This window comes from Notamacropus eugenii, chromosome 2 (assembly GCF_028372415.1).
Source record: "Notamacropus eugenii isolate mMacEug1 chromosome 2, mMacEug1.pri_v2, whole genome shotgun sequence".
In the NCBI taxonomy this organism is placed as follows: Eukaryota; Metazoa; Chordata; class Mammalia; order Diprotodontia; family Macropodidae; genus Notamacropus; species Notamacropus eugenii.
Genome location: NC_092873.1, coordinates 509382832 through 509404450, shown reverse-complemented (window position 1 = coordinate 509404450; position 21619 = coordinate 509382832). Strand labels below are relative to the sequence as shown.

The 21619-nt window shown below is 40.5% G+C and overlaps 1 protein-coding gene across 4 annotated transcripts in view; it reads left to right on the top strand.

Annotated features, from left to right (window-relative positions):
• SPATA6 (spermatogenesis associated 6) overlaps nucleotides 1-21619 on the top strand; it is a 134088-nt gene that overhangs the window by 101810 nt on the left and 10659 nt on the right. For 2 of the 4 annotated variants that reach the window (XM_072649368.1, XM_072649367.1), the window contains 2 exons: nucleotides 8015-8114; nucleotides 20632-20720. In XM_072649368.1, the coding sequence (XP_072505469.1) occupies nucleotides 8015-8114; nucleotides 20632-20720 (189 nt within the window). The remainder of the gene's footprint in view (nucleotides 1-8014; nucleotides 8115-20631; nucleotides 20721-21619) is intronic. The other 2 variants (XM_072649370.1, XM_072649369.1) reach the window with 2 other exon arrangements.

Here is a 21619-nt window from a genome sequence, read left to right as displayed (position 1 = left end):
GGGATGATTTCAGAGGAATGGGAGAAGAGGAGTTCTCTAGGAATGATCCCAATTTTTTGGTGAAGTATGAGACAGCATGAGAGGTGTAAGAAGAGAAGAAAAGGTTTGGAACACCTGCTGTGGTGAGTGAGATTGGGAAACAATGAAGTAGAAGATTGCCTTGTTATGGTGAGGACCTAGTTTTGAGACTGGGTAACATAACTTTGTGATGGATCCAGTCTGAACAATTTTTGTGATTTTCTCCAGTTCCAACAAGTAAAATGTGAGTGAGAATGAAGGAGGTAGATCAAAGGCATGGTCATCAGGAATATAGTGGTTCACCAATGATCCAGATTGAGAAGAGAAAAGGGTGTAGCACTAGCAAGGGGAGATGACTTAGCATACTGCAAGGATTAAAAAGTAAATTTAGGGGGAGTGAAGCATATAAAGAGAGGGAGAGATAAAGGATTATGAACATGGACATAGAACTCTTAATGGTGAGACCATCCCTGTAGAGAGTTGAACTGGAGTAGAGGAGTGACCATGAGAGCTGAGTCCACTGGGGTATTTGAAGGAATAGAAAAATGTGTATTGAAGTCCCCTACAATGAGCAAAGGGGTTGGGGTAGAGAGGAAAACCATAAACCAAGCATTGAACTCACTGAGAAAGGAGGGAGAATGTGCTAAGGGTTGATAGATAATGGCCAGCCATGGTTGCTGAGTGATAGTGGCATAGGGAGGGCAGTAGAGAGCCAGGAATATTCAGACCCCACCCTCACCCCATTCCCATGAGTTGGGAGGATGAATGAAAATGGGACCAGTGCTAAAGAGGGAGGCAAGGGAAACCACATCATCTGGAGGGAACTGGGTCTCAGAAATGCAAGAAAATGGGAGGAGTGAGAAAGGTGGAAGCTGAAAGGAAATGTACTAAACATGGAGCCAGGATTACAGAGGGTATAGCAAAAAGAGTGGACAGATATGAAATGGGACACTGGGGAGGAAGGTTTGTCGAGACTGGACAGGTGCTGGAAGTGGGAGTCAGGAAGACCCAAGTTCAAATCCTGCCTCAGACACTTACTGTGTGACCCTGGGTAAGTTACTAAAATTCTCAGCAGCAGCCTCCTCATCTGTAAAATGGAGGTAAATAACAACATCTCTCCCACAGGGTTGTTGAATGCATCCCATAACACATAATTTGAATTTTGCAAATGCTAGTTATTATCGTTATCCTTATTCTGCAGAAGCCAGAGTTTTAGTGTCATGGGCATGGAGAGAATGGGAGGGGGTGGGAGTATGCATCCAGGTAGCACAGTGTTAAGTCCTGCTGATAAAGGCAGAGGATTAAAAGGATTACAGTCATCGACTTGTGTCCAGACAACCCTCCCACGTATTATCCTTGGGACATATCTGTCACTTTGTGGCCTTAGCTTTGTTGTCTGGTTGAGAAACCCCAAAGGGAAGGGCCAGGAGGTGGTTTATCCTGACCCAGAAGCCTCTGGGTGCAGGGAGCATAGCCGTCCCTAGGACAAACGCTCCTCTGTCCTCCAGCTAATGCTGCTATTGCATGGACCTTAGTGCCAGTCTCCACTCCTGTGCCTCTCCTTATCAATCCTTATCTCTCCTAAAATGTGACTCCCAGGACTGAACACAGTCATTCAGTGGTAGTGAACCTCAAGCATTTCCTGCTGAGCATGCATAGGGCTGTTCCTCAGCCACCAGGCCACACTCTTGATTAACTCGACTGGAGCTCACAGTCCCCTCCTGCCTGCCCTTCCCATCTTTTTCATATTGACTACTACCTCCCAGAAGCCCCACAACATTCTGCTCTAAATTGTACTGAGCCTCCCTTACCAGGGAGCCACTCCTTCCCAAGGGAACCTGTGCCAAGATGTGCTGCTCCACTGGTCCTCATTCTGCCTTTGGGAATCAGAACAAGGTCAATCCTACTTTCTTATGTCATCCCTTCAGATATTTGGCTAGCTGTGGCTCCCTCATTCGGTACTTAGGCATTGGATTTTTAAAACTCCAAATGGAGTGGGGGGGGGGGGGGGGAGAGCAAAGATGGCAGAGTGAGAGCAACTACTCACCTAAGCTCTTAGATGAACTCCTTCAGATACCTCTAAAAAAGAGAATCTGATCAGATTTTGGAGGGATACAATCCAATAGGAGACAGACTGTGGCAGATTCACAGCCCAGGACAGACTGGAAGGTTGATGGGAAGGATCTGTTCCTTGGGGGTGGAGGAACACACAGAGCATAGCACAGTGCATCCTGCCATGGCAGGGTGGAACAGGCAAGCCCCAGGGCAGTCTGAGGCAGCGGCAGCACAGCAGGATCTTGGACAAAACAACCCAGGATGGGAGTCCAGTGGAACCAAGAAAACAAAAATAAAAATTAGAATTAGAATTGGACAAGTAGAAACTAATGACTCTATGAGATAGCAAGAATCAGTCAAACAAAATCTAAAGAATGAAAAGATAGAAGAAAATGTAAAATATCTAACTGGAAAAACAACTGACCTAGAAAATAGATCCAGGAGAGAAAATTTAATAATTATTGGCCTGCCAGAAAGCCATGATGAAAAAGAGTCTGGACAATATCTTCCAGGAAATCGTCAAGGAAAAATGCCCAGAAGTGCTAGATCCAGAGGGCAAAATAGTCATTGAAAGAATCCACCGTACACCTCCCGAAAGGGATCCCAAACTCAAAATCCCAAAAAATATCGTTGCCAAATTCCAGAACTATCAAGTGAAGGAGAAAATACTATAGGCAGCCAGAAAGAAACCATTGAAATATTGAGGAGCTACTGTCAGGATCACACAGCACCTTGTAGTTTCTACATTAAAAGATCAAAGGAATTGGAATCTGATATTCCATAAGGGAAAGAAGCTGGGACTACAACCACGGATCAATTACCCAGCAAAGTTGAGCATAACATTTCAGGTAAGGAGATGGACATTCAATGAAATAAGGAATTTCCAGACCTTCCTAATAAAAAGGCCAGAACCCAATAGTAAATTTGGTCTTCAAACTCAGGTCTCAAGAGAGGCATAAAAAGGTAAACAGGGGAAAAGAAAAACTTCTTACTCAATATGGGCAAACTGTTTACTTCTGTATGAGGGAAGATGATACTTGTTAATCTTGAGAATTGTATATCTATTATGAAATATAAAAGGGATATACATAGATAGAGGAAGCAGGTACAAAGTAAATGATGTGATGATAAAAATGTGATTTAAGGGTACGAAGGGATTGTAACAGGAGATGTGAAAAGAAGGAGGCAGAAAATGGTAAATTACATCACAGGAAGAGGCTCAAAATTACACTATAGTAGAGGGAAAGGGGGAGGGAGATGAGCATTGTTTGTGAAGGTACTCTCATCTGACTGGGTTCAAGGAGGGAACAAAACCTCAGTTAAGTATAGAAATACAACTAGCTCTATAGGCAGTAGGAGGGGAAGGGGGAAAGAAAAGAGAGGGGAGGCTAAAAGGTAGGGAAGAAGTAGTAAGGTAAAAGAGGATTAAAAGGGAGGGGGAATAAAAGAAGGGAGGGAAGACAGCAGGAGGTGGTGATCAAAAATTAATGCTATTGTGGAGGGGAAGGGAGAAGGGAGAACTAAAAGCACAAACGGTGGGAAAGAGAATGGAGGGAAAGACACAGATAGTAATCATAACTGTGAATGTGAATGGGATGAGCTCTCCCATGAAATGGAGACAGATAGCAAAATGGATTAAAAAACTATAATCCAACAATATGTTGTTACAAGAAGCACATTTGAAATGGGGAGATACACACAAGGTAAAGGTAAAAGGTTGGAGCAAAATATAGTGTGCTTCAGCTGATGTAAAAAAGAAAAACAGGGGTAGCAATCTTAATCTCAGATAAAGCAAAAGCAGAAATCTAATCAAAAGAGATAAGGAAGGAAACTATATCCTGCTAAAAGGCACCATAAACAACAAAGCAATATCATTACTAAACATACATGCTCCAAGTAGTATAACATCCAGATCCTTAGAGAAGAAGTTAAGGGAGTTACAGGAAGACTATACTAGTGGGGGACCTCAATCTCCCCCTCTCTGAACTTGATAAAGCTAACCTTAAAATAAACAAGAAAGAAATTAAGGAAGTGAATAGAACTCTGGATAAGGTAGATATGATAGATCTATGGAGAAAACTGAATGGGGATAGAAAGGAATATACCTTTTTCTCAGCAATACATGGCACATATACAAAAACTGACCTTATACTAGGGCTTAAAAACCTTGCAATCCAGTTCAGAAAGGCAGAGATAGCCAATACATCCTACTTAGATCAAGATGCAATAAAATTATATGCAATAAAAGGCCATGGAATGTAGACCAAAAATTAATTGGGAACTAAATAATCTAATCCTAAAGAATGAGTGGGTTAAACAACAAATCATAGAAACAATCAACAACTTCATTCAAGAGAATGACAATAATGAGACAACCTATCAAATCTTATGGGATCCTGCAAAAGCAGGTCTTAGGGGAAGCTTTATGTCTTTGAATGCCTACATGAATAAAATAGAGAAAAAGGAGATCAGTGAACTGGGCATGCAGCTGAAAAAGCTAGAGAAAGAGTAAATTGAAAATCCACAAGTAAATACCAAATTAGAAATACTGAAAACCAAAGAGAGATTAATAAAACTGAAATTAAGAAAACTATTGAACTAATAAATAAATCTAAGTGTTGGTTTTATGAAAAAACCAATAAAATTGATAAACCTTTGGTCAATTTGATTTTAAAAAAGAAAGAAGAAAACCAAATTATCCATATCAAAAATGGAAAGGGTGAACTCACCTCCAATGAGGAGGAAATTAAAGCAATAATTAGAAATTATTTTGCCCAACTTTATGCCCACAAATTTGACAATCTAAATGAGATGGATGATTATTTTAAAAAATATAAATTGCCCACAGTAACAGAAGAGGAAGTTGAATGCTTAAATAACCCTGTCTCAGAAAAAGGAATTGAACAACCCATCAATGAACTCCTTAGGAAAAAAATCTCCAGGGCCAGATGGATTTACAAATGAATTCTATCAAACATTTAATTCCAATACTATGTAGACAATTTGGGAAAAACTGGATAAGGAGTCCTCCCAGATTCTTTTCATGATACAAATGTGGTTTTGATACCTAAACCATGAAGAGCCAAAACAGAGAAAGAAAATTATAGACCAATTTCTCTAATGAATATACATGCAAAAATTTAAAATAAGATTTTAGCAAAAACAATACAGCAACTTATCACGAGAATAATACATTATGATCAGGTAGGATTTATACCAGAAATGCAAGACTGGTTCAATATTAGGAAAACTAGTAACATTATTGATCATATCAACAACAAACCTAACAGAAACCAGATGATTATCTCAATAGATGCAGAAAAAGCTTTTGACAAAATACAATACCCATTCCTATTAAAAACACTGAAGAGCATAGGAATAATTGGAACTTTCCATAAAATAATTAGCAATATCTACCTAAAACCTTCAGCAAGTATTATATGCAACGGAGATAGATGCATTTCCAGTAAGATCAGGGGTGAAACAAGGATGTCCATTATCACCACTATTATTCAATATGGTACTACAAATGTTAGCTGTAGCAATAAGAGAAGAAAAAGAAATGTAAGGAATTAGAATAGGCAAAGAAGAAACTAAGTTATCTTCTGCACTCTTTGCAGATGATATGATGATATACTTAGAGAATCCCAGAGATTCAAGTGAAAAAGTACTTGAAATAATAAACAACTTTGGCAAAGTTGCAGGTTACAAAATAAACCCACACAAATCTTCTGCATTTCTATGTATTACTAACATAGCCCAACAGCAAGAGACAGAAAGAGAAATCCCATTTAAAGCTAGGGTAGATACTATAAAATATTTGGGAGTCTATGTGCCAAAACAAACCCAGGGACTATATGAACACAATTACAAAATACTTTTTGCACAAATAAAGTCAGATCTAAGTAAGTGGAAAACATCAGTTGCTTGTGGGTAGGCCAAGCCAATATAATAAAAATGATAATTCTACCTAAATTAATATACTTATTCAGTGCCATATCAATCAGAGTAGAGCTAGAAAAAATAATATCAACATTCATCTGGAAGAACAAAAAGTCCAGAATATCAAGGGGACTAATGAAAAGAAATGCTGGGAAAGGTGACCTAGCTCTACCAGATCTCAAATTGTATTATAAAGTAGAAATTATCAAAACCACTTGGTACTGGCTAAGAAACAGAAGGGTAGACCAGTGGAATAAGTTAGGTACTCAAGACACAGTAGTCAATGAATATAGCAATCTACTGTTTGATAAAACCAAGGACCCCGGCATCTGGGATAAGAACTCACTGTTCAACAAAAATTGCTTGGAAAACTGGATAACTGTGGCAGAAACTAGGCATAGACCAATGCCTGACACCATACACAAGAATTAAGTCCAAATGGGTACATGATCTAGGTATAAAGATTGATACTATGGACAAATTGGTGGAGCAAGGAATAGCGTATTTATCAGATTTATGGAGAAGGGAAGAATTTTCCACTAAACAAGAGATAGAAGGTATTATGAAGTGCAAAATGGATAATTTTGATTACATTAAACTGAAAAGTTTTTGCACAACCAAACCCAATGCAACCAAGACTAGGAGTGAAGCAGAAAGCTGGGAAAGAATTTTTGTAACTAGTGTCTGTGATAAAGGCCTCATTTCTAAAATATACAGAGAACTAAGTGAAATGTACAAGAATACAAATCATTCCCCAACTGATGTAAGGTCAAAGGATACGAAAAGGCAATTTTCAGAGGAAGAAATTAAAGATATCTATAGTCATATGAAAAAATACTCTGAATCACTATTGATTAGAGAGATGCAAATCAAAACAACTCTGAGATACCACATCACACCTATGAGATTGGTGAACATGACAGAACAGGATGATGATAAATGTTGGAGAGGAAGTGGGAGAGTTGAAACACTAATTCATTGTTGGTGGAGCTGTGAGCTGATCCAACAATCCTGGATAGCAATTTAGAACTGTGCCCAAAGGGCTACAAAAATGTGCATACCCTTTGACCCAGCAATATTGCTTCTATGACTGTATCCTCAAGAGATCATAAAAATTGGAAAGGGTCCCACATGTACAAAAATATTTATGGCAGCACTCTTTGTGGTGGACAAAAACTGGAAATCGAGGGGATGCCCATCAATTGGGGAATGGTTGAATAAATTATGGTATATGAATGTAATGGAATACTATTGTACTAAAAGAAATGATGAACAGGAAGACTTCAGAGAGGCATGGAAAGACTTTATGTGATCTGATGCTGAGCAAAAGGAGCAGAATCAGGAGAACTTTGTACACAGCAACAACCACAGTGTGCAAGGATTTTTTTCTGGTAGACTTGGAACTTTATTGCAATACAAGGACTTAAAAAATTCCCAATGGTTTTTTAAGGCAAAGTGCCTTCCACATCCAGAGAAAGAACTATGGAATTCAATCGCAGAATGTAGCAGATCATTTTCTTATGTATTACGTTTTGGTTTGTTTTATGATTTCTTCCATTCATTTTAATTCTTCTATGCCACATGACTAAGGTGAAAATGTATTTAATAGGAATGTATGTGTAGAACCTATATAAGATTGTATGCTGTCTCAGGGAGGGAGAAGGAAGTTGGTGGAGGGAGGGGGGAAGCAGGGGGGAGGAGGGAAAAAAATCTAAGTTATATGGAAGTGATTGTAGAACACTGAAAATAAATAAAATAATAAAAAAATCCAAATGGAGGAAATTCATCTAAATTATATTTGTTTTTTGAGATTTGGCCCAAATACTAGGCTTTTTTTTGCAATCTTTTTGGATCTTGAATTTATTATCAGTTATGGAGAAGGGGTTGGGAAAGAATAGCCATCTGTAATGGACATTTGGGGATTAGAAAGAGTTCCCTGCCTGTCCCCCCACCACCACCTTGTCTACAAATCATCTCTCTTTGTCATTTATGTCTGCAGATATCATTCAGATTGGTGTTCACCTTCAAATTCAGATGAAATACATGAGCGGGTAAAAAATGTATTGAAATCACACGGGGCTCATCAAAGATGTCTATATGTAAGTGGATGCAGAACTCTAGGAACTCTAGATTCATAAAAACCATAGTTAAGGCTGGTATTGAGGCCTAAGATCTTGAATTGTTTTTCTGATATATAATTCCCATATCATTTCTAATTAGTCATTGCCAAGTACTGTCGGTTTTACCTTCATAGCATTTCTGTTATACACCCCCTTTTTTCCTCTGATAATGCTATCATCCCTCCAGTGCAGGCCCTTATCACCTCACTTCTGGAGGGTCTGCCTGCCTCTAGTCCCTCCAGACCATCCTCCACATCACTACTGTGATGGCATCATGTATAGAGTGCTGGACCTGGAGTCAGGAAGTCCTGAGTTCTAATCTAGCCTTAGACATTTACTATCTTTTGACCTGGCCAAGTCACTTTACATCTCTCCACCTCAGTTTCCTCATCTGTAAAGTGGGGACAATAACACCTATCTCCCAGGGTTGTTGTGAGGACCAAATGAGATAATAATTGTAAAGGGCTTAGTACAGTGCCTGGAGGGTACTATATAAATATTAGCTTTCATCATCATCATCATCATCCTTATTTCTGTGGTGCAGATCTAAAAATAATCTTCACTATCCTCCCATTTGATAAACTCCAGTGACTCCCTATCTCCCCCAGGACCAAATATAAAACATCCTATTTGACATTCGAAACCCTCCCTGTACCTTTCCAGTCACTTTCCTCCTCCCCCCACCCCATACTCTGGGATCTTGTGACGTTGACTTTCTTGTTGCACCTCCCTACACCTGGGTATCACCATTGGCTCTCCCCCAAGCACAGACTGCTCTCCCTCCTCATCTCCTCCTCCAGCTCCCTTGGAACCCCAGCTAAAATCCTACTTTCTGCAGGAAGCTTTTCCCAATCCTCCTCGATGCTAGTGCCCTCCCTCTGGTGATTATCCTCAATTTTTTCTGGTATATCTGGAGTCTCCATAGTTGTTTGCATGTTAACTTCCCCTGCTCATTGCACTGTGAGCTTTTTGTGCACTAGTACTGCCTTTTGCTTTTCTTTGTATCCCTAGCAACTAACATAGAGCCTAGCACCTAACATAGAGCCTAGCACGTAGTAGGTGCTTAATCAATGTTTATTACCTGATTAACTTGTTTGCATTGTAAAGGGTTAAGTTGTTTCAATTATTTGTAATATCTTTTCCTCATTATTAGTCTTATTTTTAACACTTCTGAATCCTAGCTCTGACAAGTCAAGGAGTTGACTTTAGCTGACTCAGAAATTGCTTCCACAACAAGCCTTTCCTTCCCATTAAGATATAAATTCTTCTATTTTTTATGACATCATTTGTTGCTTGGTATGTACGGTGCCTGTTATTTCTTTTCTAAAAGAAAGTGTTGAGGATACAAAGGCAGGAGGTTTCTGTGTGACCTCCAAGTCTTTGGCCTCACTCATTTCCTTCTGAACAATGTTTCCCTTATCTTTCTTCCCTTCCTCACCTTTCCCCAACTTTGTATTGAAGTCACCAAGTATGGGAGTATATGTTGGTTTGATTTGGAGGCTATTTCTAGAATTCTTTCTAGAATTTCCCTACCATTTCATCCTCAGCCACCAACTTTGGTGAATCAGTCAAAATCATTTTCATGGTGATCTTTTTGCATATAGTTTTGGAATAGGGGCTGGAGCTGTATATCACTGGGTTATGAAACTCATTGCAGGTTGGCACCTTCTCTGAACATTATGCTTGTGGAGAGCAGCTGGGGGGGGCTAAGAGTTGAGGTGCCTTGTCCAAGGTCACATGACCAGGATGTGGGGCTACCTGGCCCCAGGCCAGCTCTCTATCCATTATGACACAGCCCTAACATTAACCTTTTGGCCAAGACTCCTCCTTGGTGTTTGTGTGTAAGGGCAAGATCCAAGAGGTGAGAGAATGCTTCTCAGTGAAACGAGAATATTTATGCAACTTCTTCTCTTACCAGATTTTCTTCTAGGCAAGCATTGGGTAGATTGTTGAATCCTATTAAAATTATGGAATGAGATAGATAATATTTATAAAACACTTTGCAAACCTTAAAGTGCTATATAAATGCCTGTCTATTATTATATTACTGCAAAATGTGATGAGCAAATATCCCAGGAAATATTGCCTTCAGTGTACAATGAAGTCTGGTGTACAATTACTCTCTACTTCTCCAAGCTCTACCTGGAAGCAGCCATTCTTTCTTTTCCCCGAATCTCCCTTCTTTCTTCTGGTTTCATTTGTAGCAAGGATGTCACAGATAATAGGATGTAGCTCTCACAGCAGTGTGTCGACTCACTGTTCTTTGGACAAGGATCTCAGGACCAATAGTCAAGTGAACATTTCTAGGTGGTCTACAAACTGCAATTTTTAGCACTCTGTCTCCTTGCTCCCCTCTCTGCCCCCAAGAATGTAGAAGAGGGCCATGTAGCACACAAAGTGCCACTTTTGGATTGCCATGGCCAAAAAATTCATCACCAAGTGGTAATGTGCCCCTCCATAGTTAACTCAACTAGTCTTCCAAAACAAACTCTGCCAGTTGTCTGGGCTATCATCAAAGCCTCCTTTGCAACCTGGTCAAACCTGCCAGAACCTCATTTTCAGCCTCCCATTCAGAAATAGGCACAGGCTCCCACAGATTCATATAGTCGGCAAAAGAAACATATCCAGAAAATTTACTGCCCAAGATGATGAAGGCTTCAGGGACACTAGTTGCCACGTTGTCAGCTCTTTGGTTAATTTGGCTGATCTGTAGACCACCCTGCTGCATCACAGCCGCTGAGGTCTCATTAGCAAAGCTAATAAGTGGGTCAAGGGCAGCTGGTCTAAGCCCTAGCTAGGGCAGGGGGAGTAAATTTCTTTGACCCCTTTCCGGACCCAGAATAAAAGCTGTGTGCCTCCTGCAGTCTGCAGATTTGGGCTGAGCTTTTCTGAAGCTGGGAATAAAACACATTAGCCCTTTTCATTTACTTTTTCAACCCATCACCTCCCAGCAGCTAGTAGATGGCCTTGCAAATTACTGGGGCTTAGACCAAATAATGCAGCAGAAGAGGTAAGGTTGGGCAGTGCCCAGGCAGTCTGCTCACGATCTCTAGTCTGTCCCATCTCTCTGACTTCCTCCTGTCTTTCTGCAGATCTCCCACCAAATTTGTTCCATACACTCGAGACTTCCCATTGTGGCATTGACCACTCCATGGGTGCTGGTATAGGATGCATGCTTGGTGTGTGGCTAGCACACTTCCCTTTCCAGGCAGACATAGCCTGATGACTCTTTTAAAATTCTTGAAATTTACCTTTTTATCACTGTGAACTTGACAAACATCAGTAAACATCAACATTTCTCTACAGCAAAGAGCAGAAGAAGCACTGATCTTCCCTGGGCTATGGGGTTATTTTTTGCTGTTTCAGAATTACCATGGCAGCACCAGCACTACAGCTTGTGTCCCCTTCTGGACACTCTTAATGACCCATGGTTGGTCTCATTTCTCTCCTTTTTAAAAGTATCACTATTACTACCTTCTGTTTCCTGCCACAACTCTCCTCTTCCCAATTAAAAAATAAAAGGCTGCCTTTGTAGCAAATAAGTATGGTCACTTCAAGCATACTAAGCCTCAGCTGGCACTTCAGGTCCAGCCATGGCAATTGATCTCCCACCAACTGTTGCCACTGTTGTTGCTAAGTCCTGAGTATGTCCAGGAAGCTGAACTCCCTGATCTTGATGATCCCTCTGCCACTTCTTTTATCTAAGGCATTGATTATCTGGGACCACTTACTTAGAACTGCCTGGGGCTCCTGTTCTTTTGATCGTTCTGGGGTGGACTGGGACTCACAGCCACCAAGCACGGAGAATGTAAAGATGGGCTTGGGGGCTCCTGAGCAATTTGGATTCGTAGAAAGTGTTGCTTATTTTCTCAGATGCCTCCTGCTTCTCCATGCAGTGCTGAGCCCAGTTCATTGCCATCTGTGGTATCAGTCCCAAGTGTAGATCTGTGGATAGACTTGTGGGCTTCCACCCTCACTACAGAAATGGGGGTTCAGAAGGCCTTGACATCCTTGTCATGTGGCACCAAGTGACTTCCATCTCTAGACTTCAGTTTCCCCACTGATGGTTCTCTCATTCTCTCCCTACCAGCTCTCAAATATGATAATCCTGTGACTTGTGTTCATTCTAAAAGAATGTCAGACTTCCATTTGTGCCTTGGAAAAGTCTTCTCTGTTCCTAAGCCAAAGCTGCTTTTCTGCAGAGCTTGGGAGGGCTGGTTAGACAGAGGTGGTCCTATTTGTGCTCTGCCTAAACTTTTTGTCTTTCAGAACGGATGGGTTTTGGATCAGAGTTTTCTCTGATTTTCAAACGCACTTAAGATGCCAAATTAAACATTATGAGCGCTTGGAGTATCTATTTCATGAATGCTTCCTGGCTTGAGCCAGATCACTTAGGTGCGAATGCTCAACCATGAATATAAGATAAGTGGATTGGTCATTCTTCTGAAGAGCTCTTCCAGCTGAGAAGGTTTCCTGGTTTGACTTTCCCAGAATGTGCTTTATCTGATGTCATTGTATTGATTTCATTGTGAAATCTGTGGCAAAGATCACTTATATTAGAAGATCATTTATTTAAAGCACAATAGTGAAATGGTAAACTTAGTGGACATTCACATTGTACTTTCTAGCCATTCTGTCCAGTTCATTAAGCATTTATTAAGCACTTGCTGTGTGTTAGATCCTGCTGGGGATGTGGACACAAAACCAACTGTCCTTTCATCTTCTCCTTCTATTACCACCCCCTTTGTCAGGAGAAGGGAGCAGAGGTTCAGGGGAGGGTAAGTCCCAGTAGAAGTCATCCAGCTAGGGAGCATCCTAGCCATATGGGAAGTCAGGCCTTTCTGCCCAAGTTCACGCTGCCCCTCTCACCAAACAGCCTGAAGTCTTCCCAGTGGTATTCATTGCCATTTCCCTTGGAAGTAGCACTGTTAACCCCCTGTCATTGTCACAACAACCTGATTGATTTAAGATTGGGAGAAGCTACAGTTTGCAGATGAGTTAACAGGCCAAGTCTAGGGGATTCTAAATCAAGTCCCTTTTAGAGATGGAGATCAAAGCCTGTTTTGTTTCCCATCTCATAGTTATTTATTCCAATGGCAAAACAGATTTGGAACAATAGCCATTTAAGCTGCATGTGTATTGTAAAGGTCTAGTATTGCTTTGCGAGCCTGCTAGCTGAAGATCAGTCTGGCTCAGTACCCAGGAGCATGGTCCTGGCGCGGCTACCTCCTGATGTTATGGGAACTCATGAAGACTGTTTACTAAGGCTTGGTACAACTGGGTCTGTGTTTTGAGGGAAGTGACCCCTACTTAGGAAATCATGGGTCATGGATGGATGAATGAAAAGGGCTTATTAAGCTCTCACTGTGTGCTGGGCATTGTGCCATGCACTGGGGGGATGGCGATTAAAAAACCGTTTTCATTCTCTGTATTGACATCCCCAGTGCTTAGCACAGTGCTGGCCCTCAGTGCAGGCTCTTAATAAATGTTTTTAGATTGATTTGTTGGTAGGCTGAAGGGGCTCAGCCTGAAGGACAGGAGAGTTAGAGGGATGGATGAGAGCTACCCCAGTACTGCAAGGACCAATCTGTGGGGATGAGCCATTATTTGAGTTCTATTTGAGTTTGACACAAACTCGTACACCTGGGATCAAAAGGAAGGTTATAAAACAACAGCCCATGAACTGATGCCCACCCTGAGCTTTTCTGCACTGTGCGCCACAGCCCAGCAGCCCAGCTATACCTAACATATGGTCTGGCAACAAAACCCAATGCCACAATACCACACCCTTCTACCCCCCAACCTGTCATCTATTGAAGTCACTGGCCCACTGGGTAGCAGTGTTCTATGCTACAAGAGATCTCTGGAGAAAGAAGCTAGACAGGTGTCGGACTTTGAAATAGAGCTCAGTCATTCTCAGAGACCATCCCTCTTAGCTACAAGGGTACCACTAGTGTGGCAGCCAGAGAACTGAGGAGTGAAGGGAGCCAACAGGGCACAAGGCTGGGACCTTGAATATAAACAGATAAATAAACAGAAAAAACAATAACAACAGAAGAAAAATGGCCTCCAGATCTAGTAAACAAGTTGAAGCATCTATATTGCAAATACTGCAAAATTAAGGAAAATGATCCAACACTTGATGAGACAGAGGATCCTGTGGAATGTGAGGAGAACATGGAACCACAGTGTGGTGTTCTTGCATTATTTAAAAGAGAAATGAGAATGATGAGAGCAGAATTTATGGCTTGCCTTCCCAACAAAAATAATGGGCAGAAGAGAAAAACTGGAATCTGCTATGGCAAGCTTCACCAAAGGAGTAAAAGAGACAGTAGATTAGAAAAGCAGATGCACAGATGTAAAGGACAACCTAGAAGAAGAGAAGGAGAAAACAGTAACATTTTCAAAACAGGCTCACCATCCAAACAAAACATATTAATTTCAAAGCCAGGCTGCATAGAGATAACCTAAGAATTGTAGGTCTCCCAGAACATGACAAGACAGAAAAACCTTAACATCATAATGGAGGAAATGATACAAGAGAACTGCCTGGAATTTTTGAACATGAAAAAAGAAATTACCAATTGAAAGAATTCTTAGATCCCTTCCAGAAGACAAACTCTGAAGATGCATACATAGTGGTTAAATTTAAAAATCCAATTCAGAAATGAGTTGTGCAAGCAATCCTAAGAAAGACTTTCAAATACAAAAGTAAGGAAATTCAAATAACAAGACTTCTGCACCCACCAGAAAATGCAGAAGGGAACGGAATCGTGTGTTCTGAAGACCTTTGGAGCTCAGGATGCAGCCCAGGATGCAACAAATTTAAGCTTAGTCATAAACAAACAAACAAAAAAAGAAGATGAATGTACCATAATAAGGAAGCACTGGAAATATTGTCAGAAAGAAAACCAGATCTGAAGAGATTATTTGCTTCTGCAGGGATTTGGGGGTTGCATAAATGCAGCAGCCAAGGACAGCAACAGCACCAGAATGGCAACAGACAGACCAATAAGAGACTTCTTTCCAAATGTACACAAGGCGATGGCAATGAAGGCTGAAGTGAGGTGTAGATAACAATGAAGAGACAGGATTGGGGCATTATGGACAGAATCTGATGACACTCTGTCTGAAGGTGAATACTGATTTTTGTTGTTTGTGGGGCTATACTACAACATGGGAGGACATGAAAGTGGGGGAGGGGATGGGGAACAGAGTGTGATGTGCTGTTGAGGACTAGAAATGAGGGGAAGGTGATCCTTGTAGTCTCAGGGAGAAGAGAACCTACAGGGATGAAAAAATAGGAATTCAGGGAGGAGCTTTTTGAGGAGTATGGGAAAAAGATAACCGGAGAGAAGCCATGGGAAGGGAGTCCCCAGCATTGGGCATTGTTCTCTCCATCACCTACAGGAATTGGTAGTGTCTGGGAGTGATGCACAGTGGAAAAGGGTTATCTGTGGGACAAGCCTTACAAGTCAGAAACTTCCTAGAAGGGAGAGCCCAGGATGGTCACCTTGGAAGTTTTGATTGCATGAAGGAGAACAGAGAAGAAAGAGAGACTACATAATCATAGATGTCCTGAACCAGAGAATGAGGATCTAGAGTAGACAGAGAGGATGGATAATGAAGAGAGTGTGAAAAACCCTCTCTGAAAAGAGACACAAGAAATGAAATTTAAAAAATGAAAAAAATTAGTTGAGAGGAAAAGAAGGGGCAATCTACTTGACAGGGAGGTAAAAAGGGGGAGGAAGAAATAAATAATCAAATAAAAGCAGGAAAGAAAAAGGAACTAAGAAACAAAGCCTTAAAGGGAAAGGGTAGCAAATGGAAGGGGTGTGAGGATTAGGGAGCCAGTGGGAATGAGGCCACCTTCAAAAAGAATACGCTAAAGTACCTGAAGGAACATAGTAATGTGTTTACAATAGAAGAGGGGGAAAATCGTAATGTGAAAAGGATAGTAGAGCCAAATGGAGGACAAATCATATACTAAATATGAATGGATTGAACAATCCAATAAAATAAAAAAGAGTGACAGTTTGGGTAAGAAAACAAAAACTCTACAATCTGTTGCTTATAAAAAACGTGTTTTAAAAAACAAAGACATACATGAAATTAAACTGAAGAGAGGGGAAATTTTTTTTACTATGCATCAAGTGAATCTAACCCCTCCAAAAAAAAACCCCAAACCCTCCAAACCAGGAGTTTCAGTCATTCTGTGTGACAAAGCAAAAACAAAAAACACAAAATAAAAAGGGACAGACAAGGAAACAACATTATATTGAAAGGAACCATAGAGAACTAACTAATATCAGTAACAAACTTATATGCTTCAAATTTCTTAGCATCAACATTTATGAAGGAAACAACTGAGCTATGAGAAGACATAGGCAGTAACAAATAGTGATAGGAGATGTCAATATCCCTCTAGCAATTTTGGATAATTCTAACAAAAAGAAAAACAAGGGAAAAATATACAGCTAAGCAAGTTGCTAGAGAAACTAGTGTTAAATGACTTATGATGCCTTCTAAAAGGGACTGCAAAAGGAATATGCAAATTCTGAGCACTACACAAAACTTACAAAAATTGACCATGTATTATAGCAGGGAGATATTGCAAATAAATGTAAAAATGCCATAGTTAATATATCCTTTATAGACCAGTCACTGGTTCAGGGACAGAGTCCCAAATGGAGATTTAACAATGAAATCCTCAGTAATGAGTAGGTCAGAGAACAACTCATAGACAATAATTATGTGGAAGAAGATGATGAACCAACACACTAAAATTTCTAGGATGTAGATAAAGCAGTCCTCAGGAGGAAAATCATGTTCCTACAAACATATATTAACAAAATGAAAAGAGAGAAGATTAGTGAACTTAATCTGCATTTGAAAATGTAACAAAGTCAACAAATAAACCCCAAAATGAGCACAAAAATGAAAAATGGAAAAGGAGAAACAATAAATAAAACTAAAAGCTGGCTCTTTGAAAAGGCTAATAAAATTGACAGAGGTTTAGCAAATCTAATTAAAAAGAGCACAAATTCAAGTCACTGAAATAGCATGTGAGTGAGATGAAAATCCCAACAAAACCAGAAGAAATAAAAGGAATAATTAAAACATATGATACCTCATTACTTGTTAACAAAACTTAAAGCCCAAAAAGGGATAGAGTAATATTTTCAAAAATGTAAAATAGTCAAGTTATCAGAAGACCAAATAAAGATCTTAAATAGACTAATCTCAGAAAAGGTAGTAGATCTAGCTGTAACAGAACTACACACAGACACACGCGCGCGCGCACACACACACACACACACACACACAAGCAGCCAAAAACCTGTTGGTCTTGATGGATTCACAGGAGAGTTCCAGCAATCTTTTTAACAGCAACATACATCAAAACTTCCCAAATTGTTCTCAAAAAATTAAGAAAGAACACTGCCAGAACCCTTTTATCTAACACCTAAACTGGGAAAATATAAAACACAGAAGGTAAGCTCTAGGCCAATATGATTAATGAATATTGACTCAAGTATTTTAAACAAAATCCTGCCAATGAGACAGTAAGTTATCCAAGAAATCATTCATTATGGCCACATGAGATTAATATCAGGAATACAAAGATGACAGCATCAGGAAAATAGTCAATAAAATTAATCATATGAAAAGCCATACTATTCCAAAATAATTACAAAGTCCGTAAAATATCTGGAGATATTGTGAGCCTACCAAATCTCCCCAAAACACATACAGATACAATTACATATTTAAATAGCTGAAGGAATATTCAGTGTTCAGGACTAGGTAGTACCAATATAATACAGTAAAAATGATAATACTACCCAAGTTTATTTCTGTGGCAGATGGCTTGCATCCCCACATGGCTTGGTGATGTGGTGAAGAAGAAAGACACGGGCAGGTGGAAGAAGATAGGGCAACTTCATTTATTGATCCAAGTGTCAGGGTATTTATAGACAGAAACTGCAAGTGTACGTGACATTCTGTTCATCTCCTGTCCTAGTGATTTGGCCAGTCTTATTGTCTTAAAGACTGTTACACTAGAGGGCATCTATTTTACATATCCCTTGTATTCTGTAGTTCTCATTTGTCTCAGGGAGACAGGAACATATGGGGGGCATGGAGAGCCATTCCGGATGATAATGAGCACAGTCTCAAAGAACAGTTTCCCCGAAGGTCTATTCTGAACTTGTCAACCGCACTCCATTCTGGCCCTCAACATATTTTTAGTTTTATTGCTATGCCAATCAAATTACCAAGGGTTTACTCTATAGAACTTGATAAAATAATAACAAATTTCACTTGGAATCACAAAAGATCTAGATTGTCAAAGGAAATGACTAAAAAAATAGGGATGAAAGGGGAATATCACTTAAACTATACTATGAAACAGCCATCATCAAAACTGTCTGGTACTGGTTAAAAAATAGATATAGATCAGTGGAACAAGGGAGAATCCTAAACAATAGGACTCAATTGCCCAATATTTAATAAAATGGAAAACAAATTACCTAGGAAAAGCAATCCTTATTTAATAAAAACTGCTGGAAAAACTAGAAAGCACTCTGGCAAAAATTAGGCTAGTCTAACATAGCACACTACCTTCCATAGTATCTCCTGCTGATAACTGTGAAAGGTATATGATCTGCTTCCCTTCTATTTTTTTTTTAATAGTACGACCTTAATATTAAAGATCAGCTATAAGCAGGAGTTGTGTAGTTTTAAACATATTTATTTATTTCATTAAATATTTCCCAAAGTAAAAAATTAACATTCATTTATTAAATTTTGCATTCTGAATTTTCTCCTTTCTTTCTGCTCCTCTCCCATCCTTTGAGAAGGCAAGTAATATATTGATTATACACGTGAAGTCATTCAAATCACATTTCCATTTTAGCTATGTTCCAAAAGAAAACAAACACAGACACACAAAACAAGAAAAATAAAGTTTAAAACAAAGTATGCTTCAATTTGCACTCAAAGTTTATCAGTACTCTTTCTGGAGGTGGATAGCAGTTTTCATCATGGGTCCTTTGGAATTGTCTTGAATCATTGTCTTGACCAGAGCAGCTGTTTTATTCTATTTGATTCCAAAACACAGAATATCATCGTTGGCATGGACCTTGGAGAGCACTGTCACGTTAGGAGCCTGATGCATTACAGGTCCCCTAGCTAGGGAAAGGCAGAGCCAAGGTCTTCAAACCCAGGTCTTCTTACCCCCCTGTACAGTGTTCTTTCCTAAGTGTTCTTTACTAAGCAGTGATCGGATGGTTGTATTTGTGGAGACTGACCAAGCCAAGAGGGAGTCTTGCTGAGGCAGTAGCTTCGACCATAAGCTTCTCAATGGACCAAACTAAAGGAGATGATGTTCCATGGCTATGGGTAGTGGTGCTTTGATACATGAATGCCATTCTATGGTAACCTGGAAGATCAGTCCTTCCAGTACCTGGATGAGATCATGACAAGTGGCATCAGCCCCCTAGGGCCTAAGCTGAGACTCGGGAAGTTTAGAAAAATACAGTGTTCCACTAGGCACCTATTTTTCCAGAATTGTACTCTTTGATGTGTCTCTTTTCTGTGAGGTTCCAGGAAGTTTGAGATTGCCAAACTAGGCCCTGGGCATCTGAGTCCATTTCAGTGCATCAAGCTCCGGCACGAGGAGGATGTCACCATCACAAAGGAAAAAGACATAACAGGAGTCAGGCGTCATTTTGTCATCTTGTGATTGTTACTGTTTTCCTTGACTCTTCTACTGACCCTGTGAAGTCATGCTGGGTCTGGTGTGGCCTTCCACTTAACCTCCTGGGCCTGGAAACATAGCCATTTTCCACAAGAGGGCTCTTCCTCATGGCCTAGCACCAATTGCTCTTTTCCCCATGGGAAGCAGGGTTCTGGTACTCAGGACAAATCAGCATGCTTCCCCTTTGGATCTAGGAGACACAGTTGGCTCTGGGCCCAGGTGGAATCAGGAGCACAGTAGCAGCGGCAGCACATGTGTGTAATACTCATGCTTTCAGGCTTACTTGGGTAAAGGCAGTCTGAGGTTAACTCAGGCCTGGCAGGGGTAAGTGGGCAGGGTCCTGGTATTTAGAGTCGGAGGCTCCCAGTCCAACCAGGTCATTTTGTAGATTGGAAAGTAGAGTCTTTAAAGCAGGGAAGTGACTCGTACAAATCACCAATGGGATAAATAGCACAACTGTTATTTGAACACAGGTCTTCTGACTCAAAGTTCAGTGCTCCCCCCATCCAGGTATGGAGCATCATGAAGCTTGAGTGAAATGTTACCAGTGTATTGGCTAAAAATTATTAGCAAGATTCCACTAAGGTTCATTAAAACTAATGGTAAGTACATGGTGCTCTGCCTTTTTCTTTGCTTTTGTCAAGAAATGTAAACATTTAAATAAAATTTTATGAAGTGAAAGCTATTTCCAGAGAGAGAAAAAAACCAACTTAGTGATTTCTTGAATTCTTTCAGGATGAGAGAGACCAGGAAAAAGAGGAGGAGGTGGACCTGAAAAGTTTTTCATATAAAGACTCCGTCTGTGATAGCGATCCCGAATACAGGTACAGAGAGGTCTTGGCTCTACAGGAAAGCAATAGAAGCGGCCTGGTGGCTTAGGCTGTGCTCTGTGCATGTGGGAACTCGAATCTCCGAGGGCCCCTTGGGGAGAGAGGCAGGCCCCACATGAGCAGGCAGGCATGTTACTTAAGTGCACTTACTACTTAAATGTAGATTTTAGACCTCCCTTCATGCCATTGTGGGGAGTGATACGTGTGAGGCCTCCCTACAAACCTTTTTCTTGGGGACTTTATTCAGTGATGGAAATGTTCACTAGTGAAAGATCAGTTTGCATAATTTTAGTCCAGGAGAAAAATGTATTTTCTAAAATGAAAGTCACTTCTCCTTTTCTGTCTCTAAACTTCGGAAACGTGTTGGTTGTTGTTGACCATTTTAGTCTTGTCTGACTCTCCATGATCCCATTGGAGGTTTTCTTGGCAAAGACACTGGAGTGGTTTGCCATTTCCTTCTCCAGCTCATTTTACAGGAGGCAAAGAGGGTTAAATAACTGGCCCTGGGTCACCCAACTAGTAAATGTCTGAGGATTTGAACTCATGTCCTCCTTATACTAGGCCCAGAGCTTTACAAGCTGGCTCCTAGCAATTACCTTTTCCAGAGTTCACCAGTGATGAGCTAGGTTGCAATGAAAAGCCCAGCAGATCTGCTGTGTCTGCGTTACCAGTGGCATCTCTAAGGGATGCCCTCCTAAGGGATGCCGGCCCAGTGTAGCCGTCCGGGCTCCCACCAGCCTTCTCACAAGCCATTTCTCTCTGGTCTGCACAGCTTTCAGAGACAAAACTGCTTCCAATTTTCTCTCAGCCCATTCTTGGCAACTAATGTTGCTTTTTGTTGTCATGGGTCTCCATAAGACAAGGAGTGAATGGAGAAAGCATTTTTTGGATGC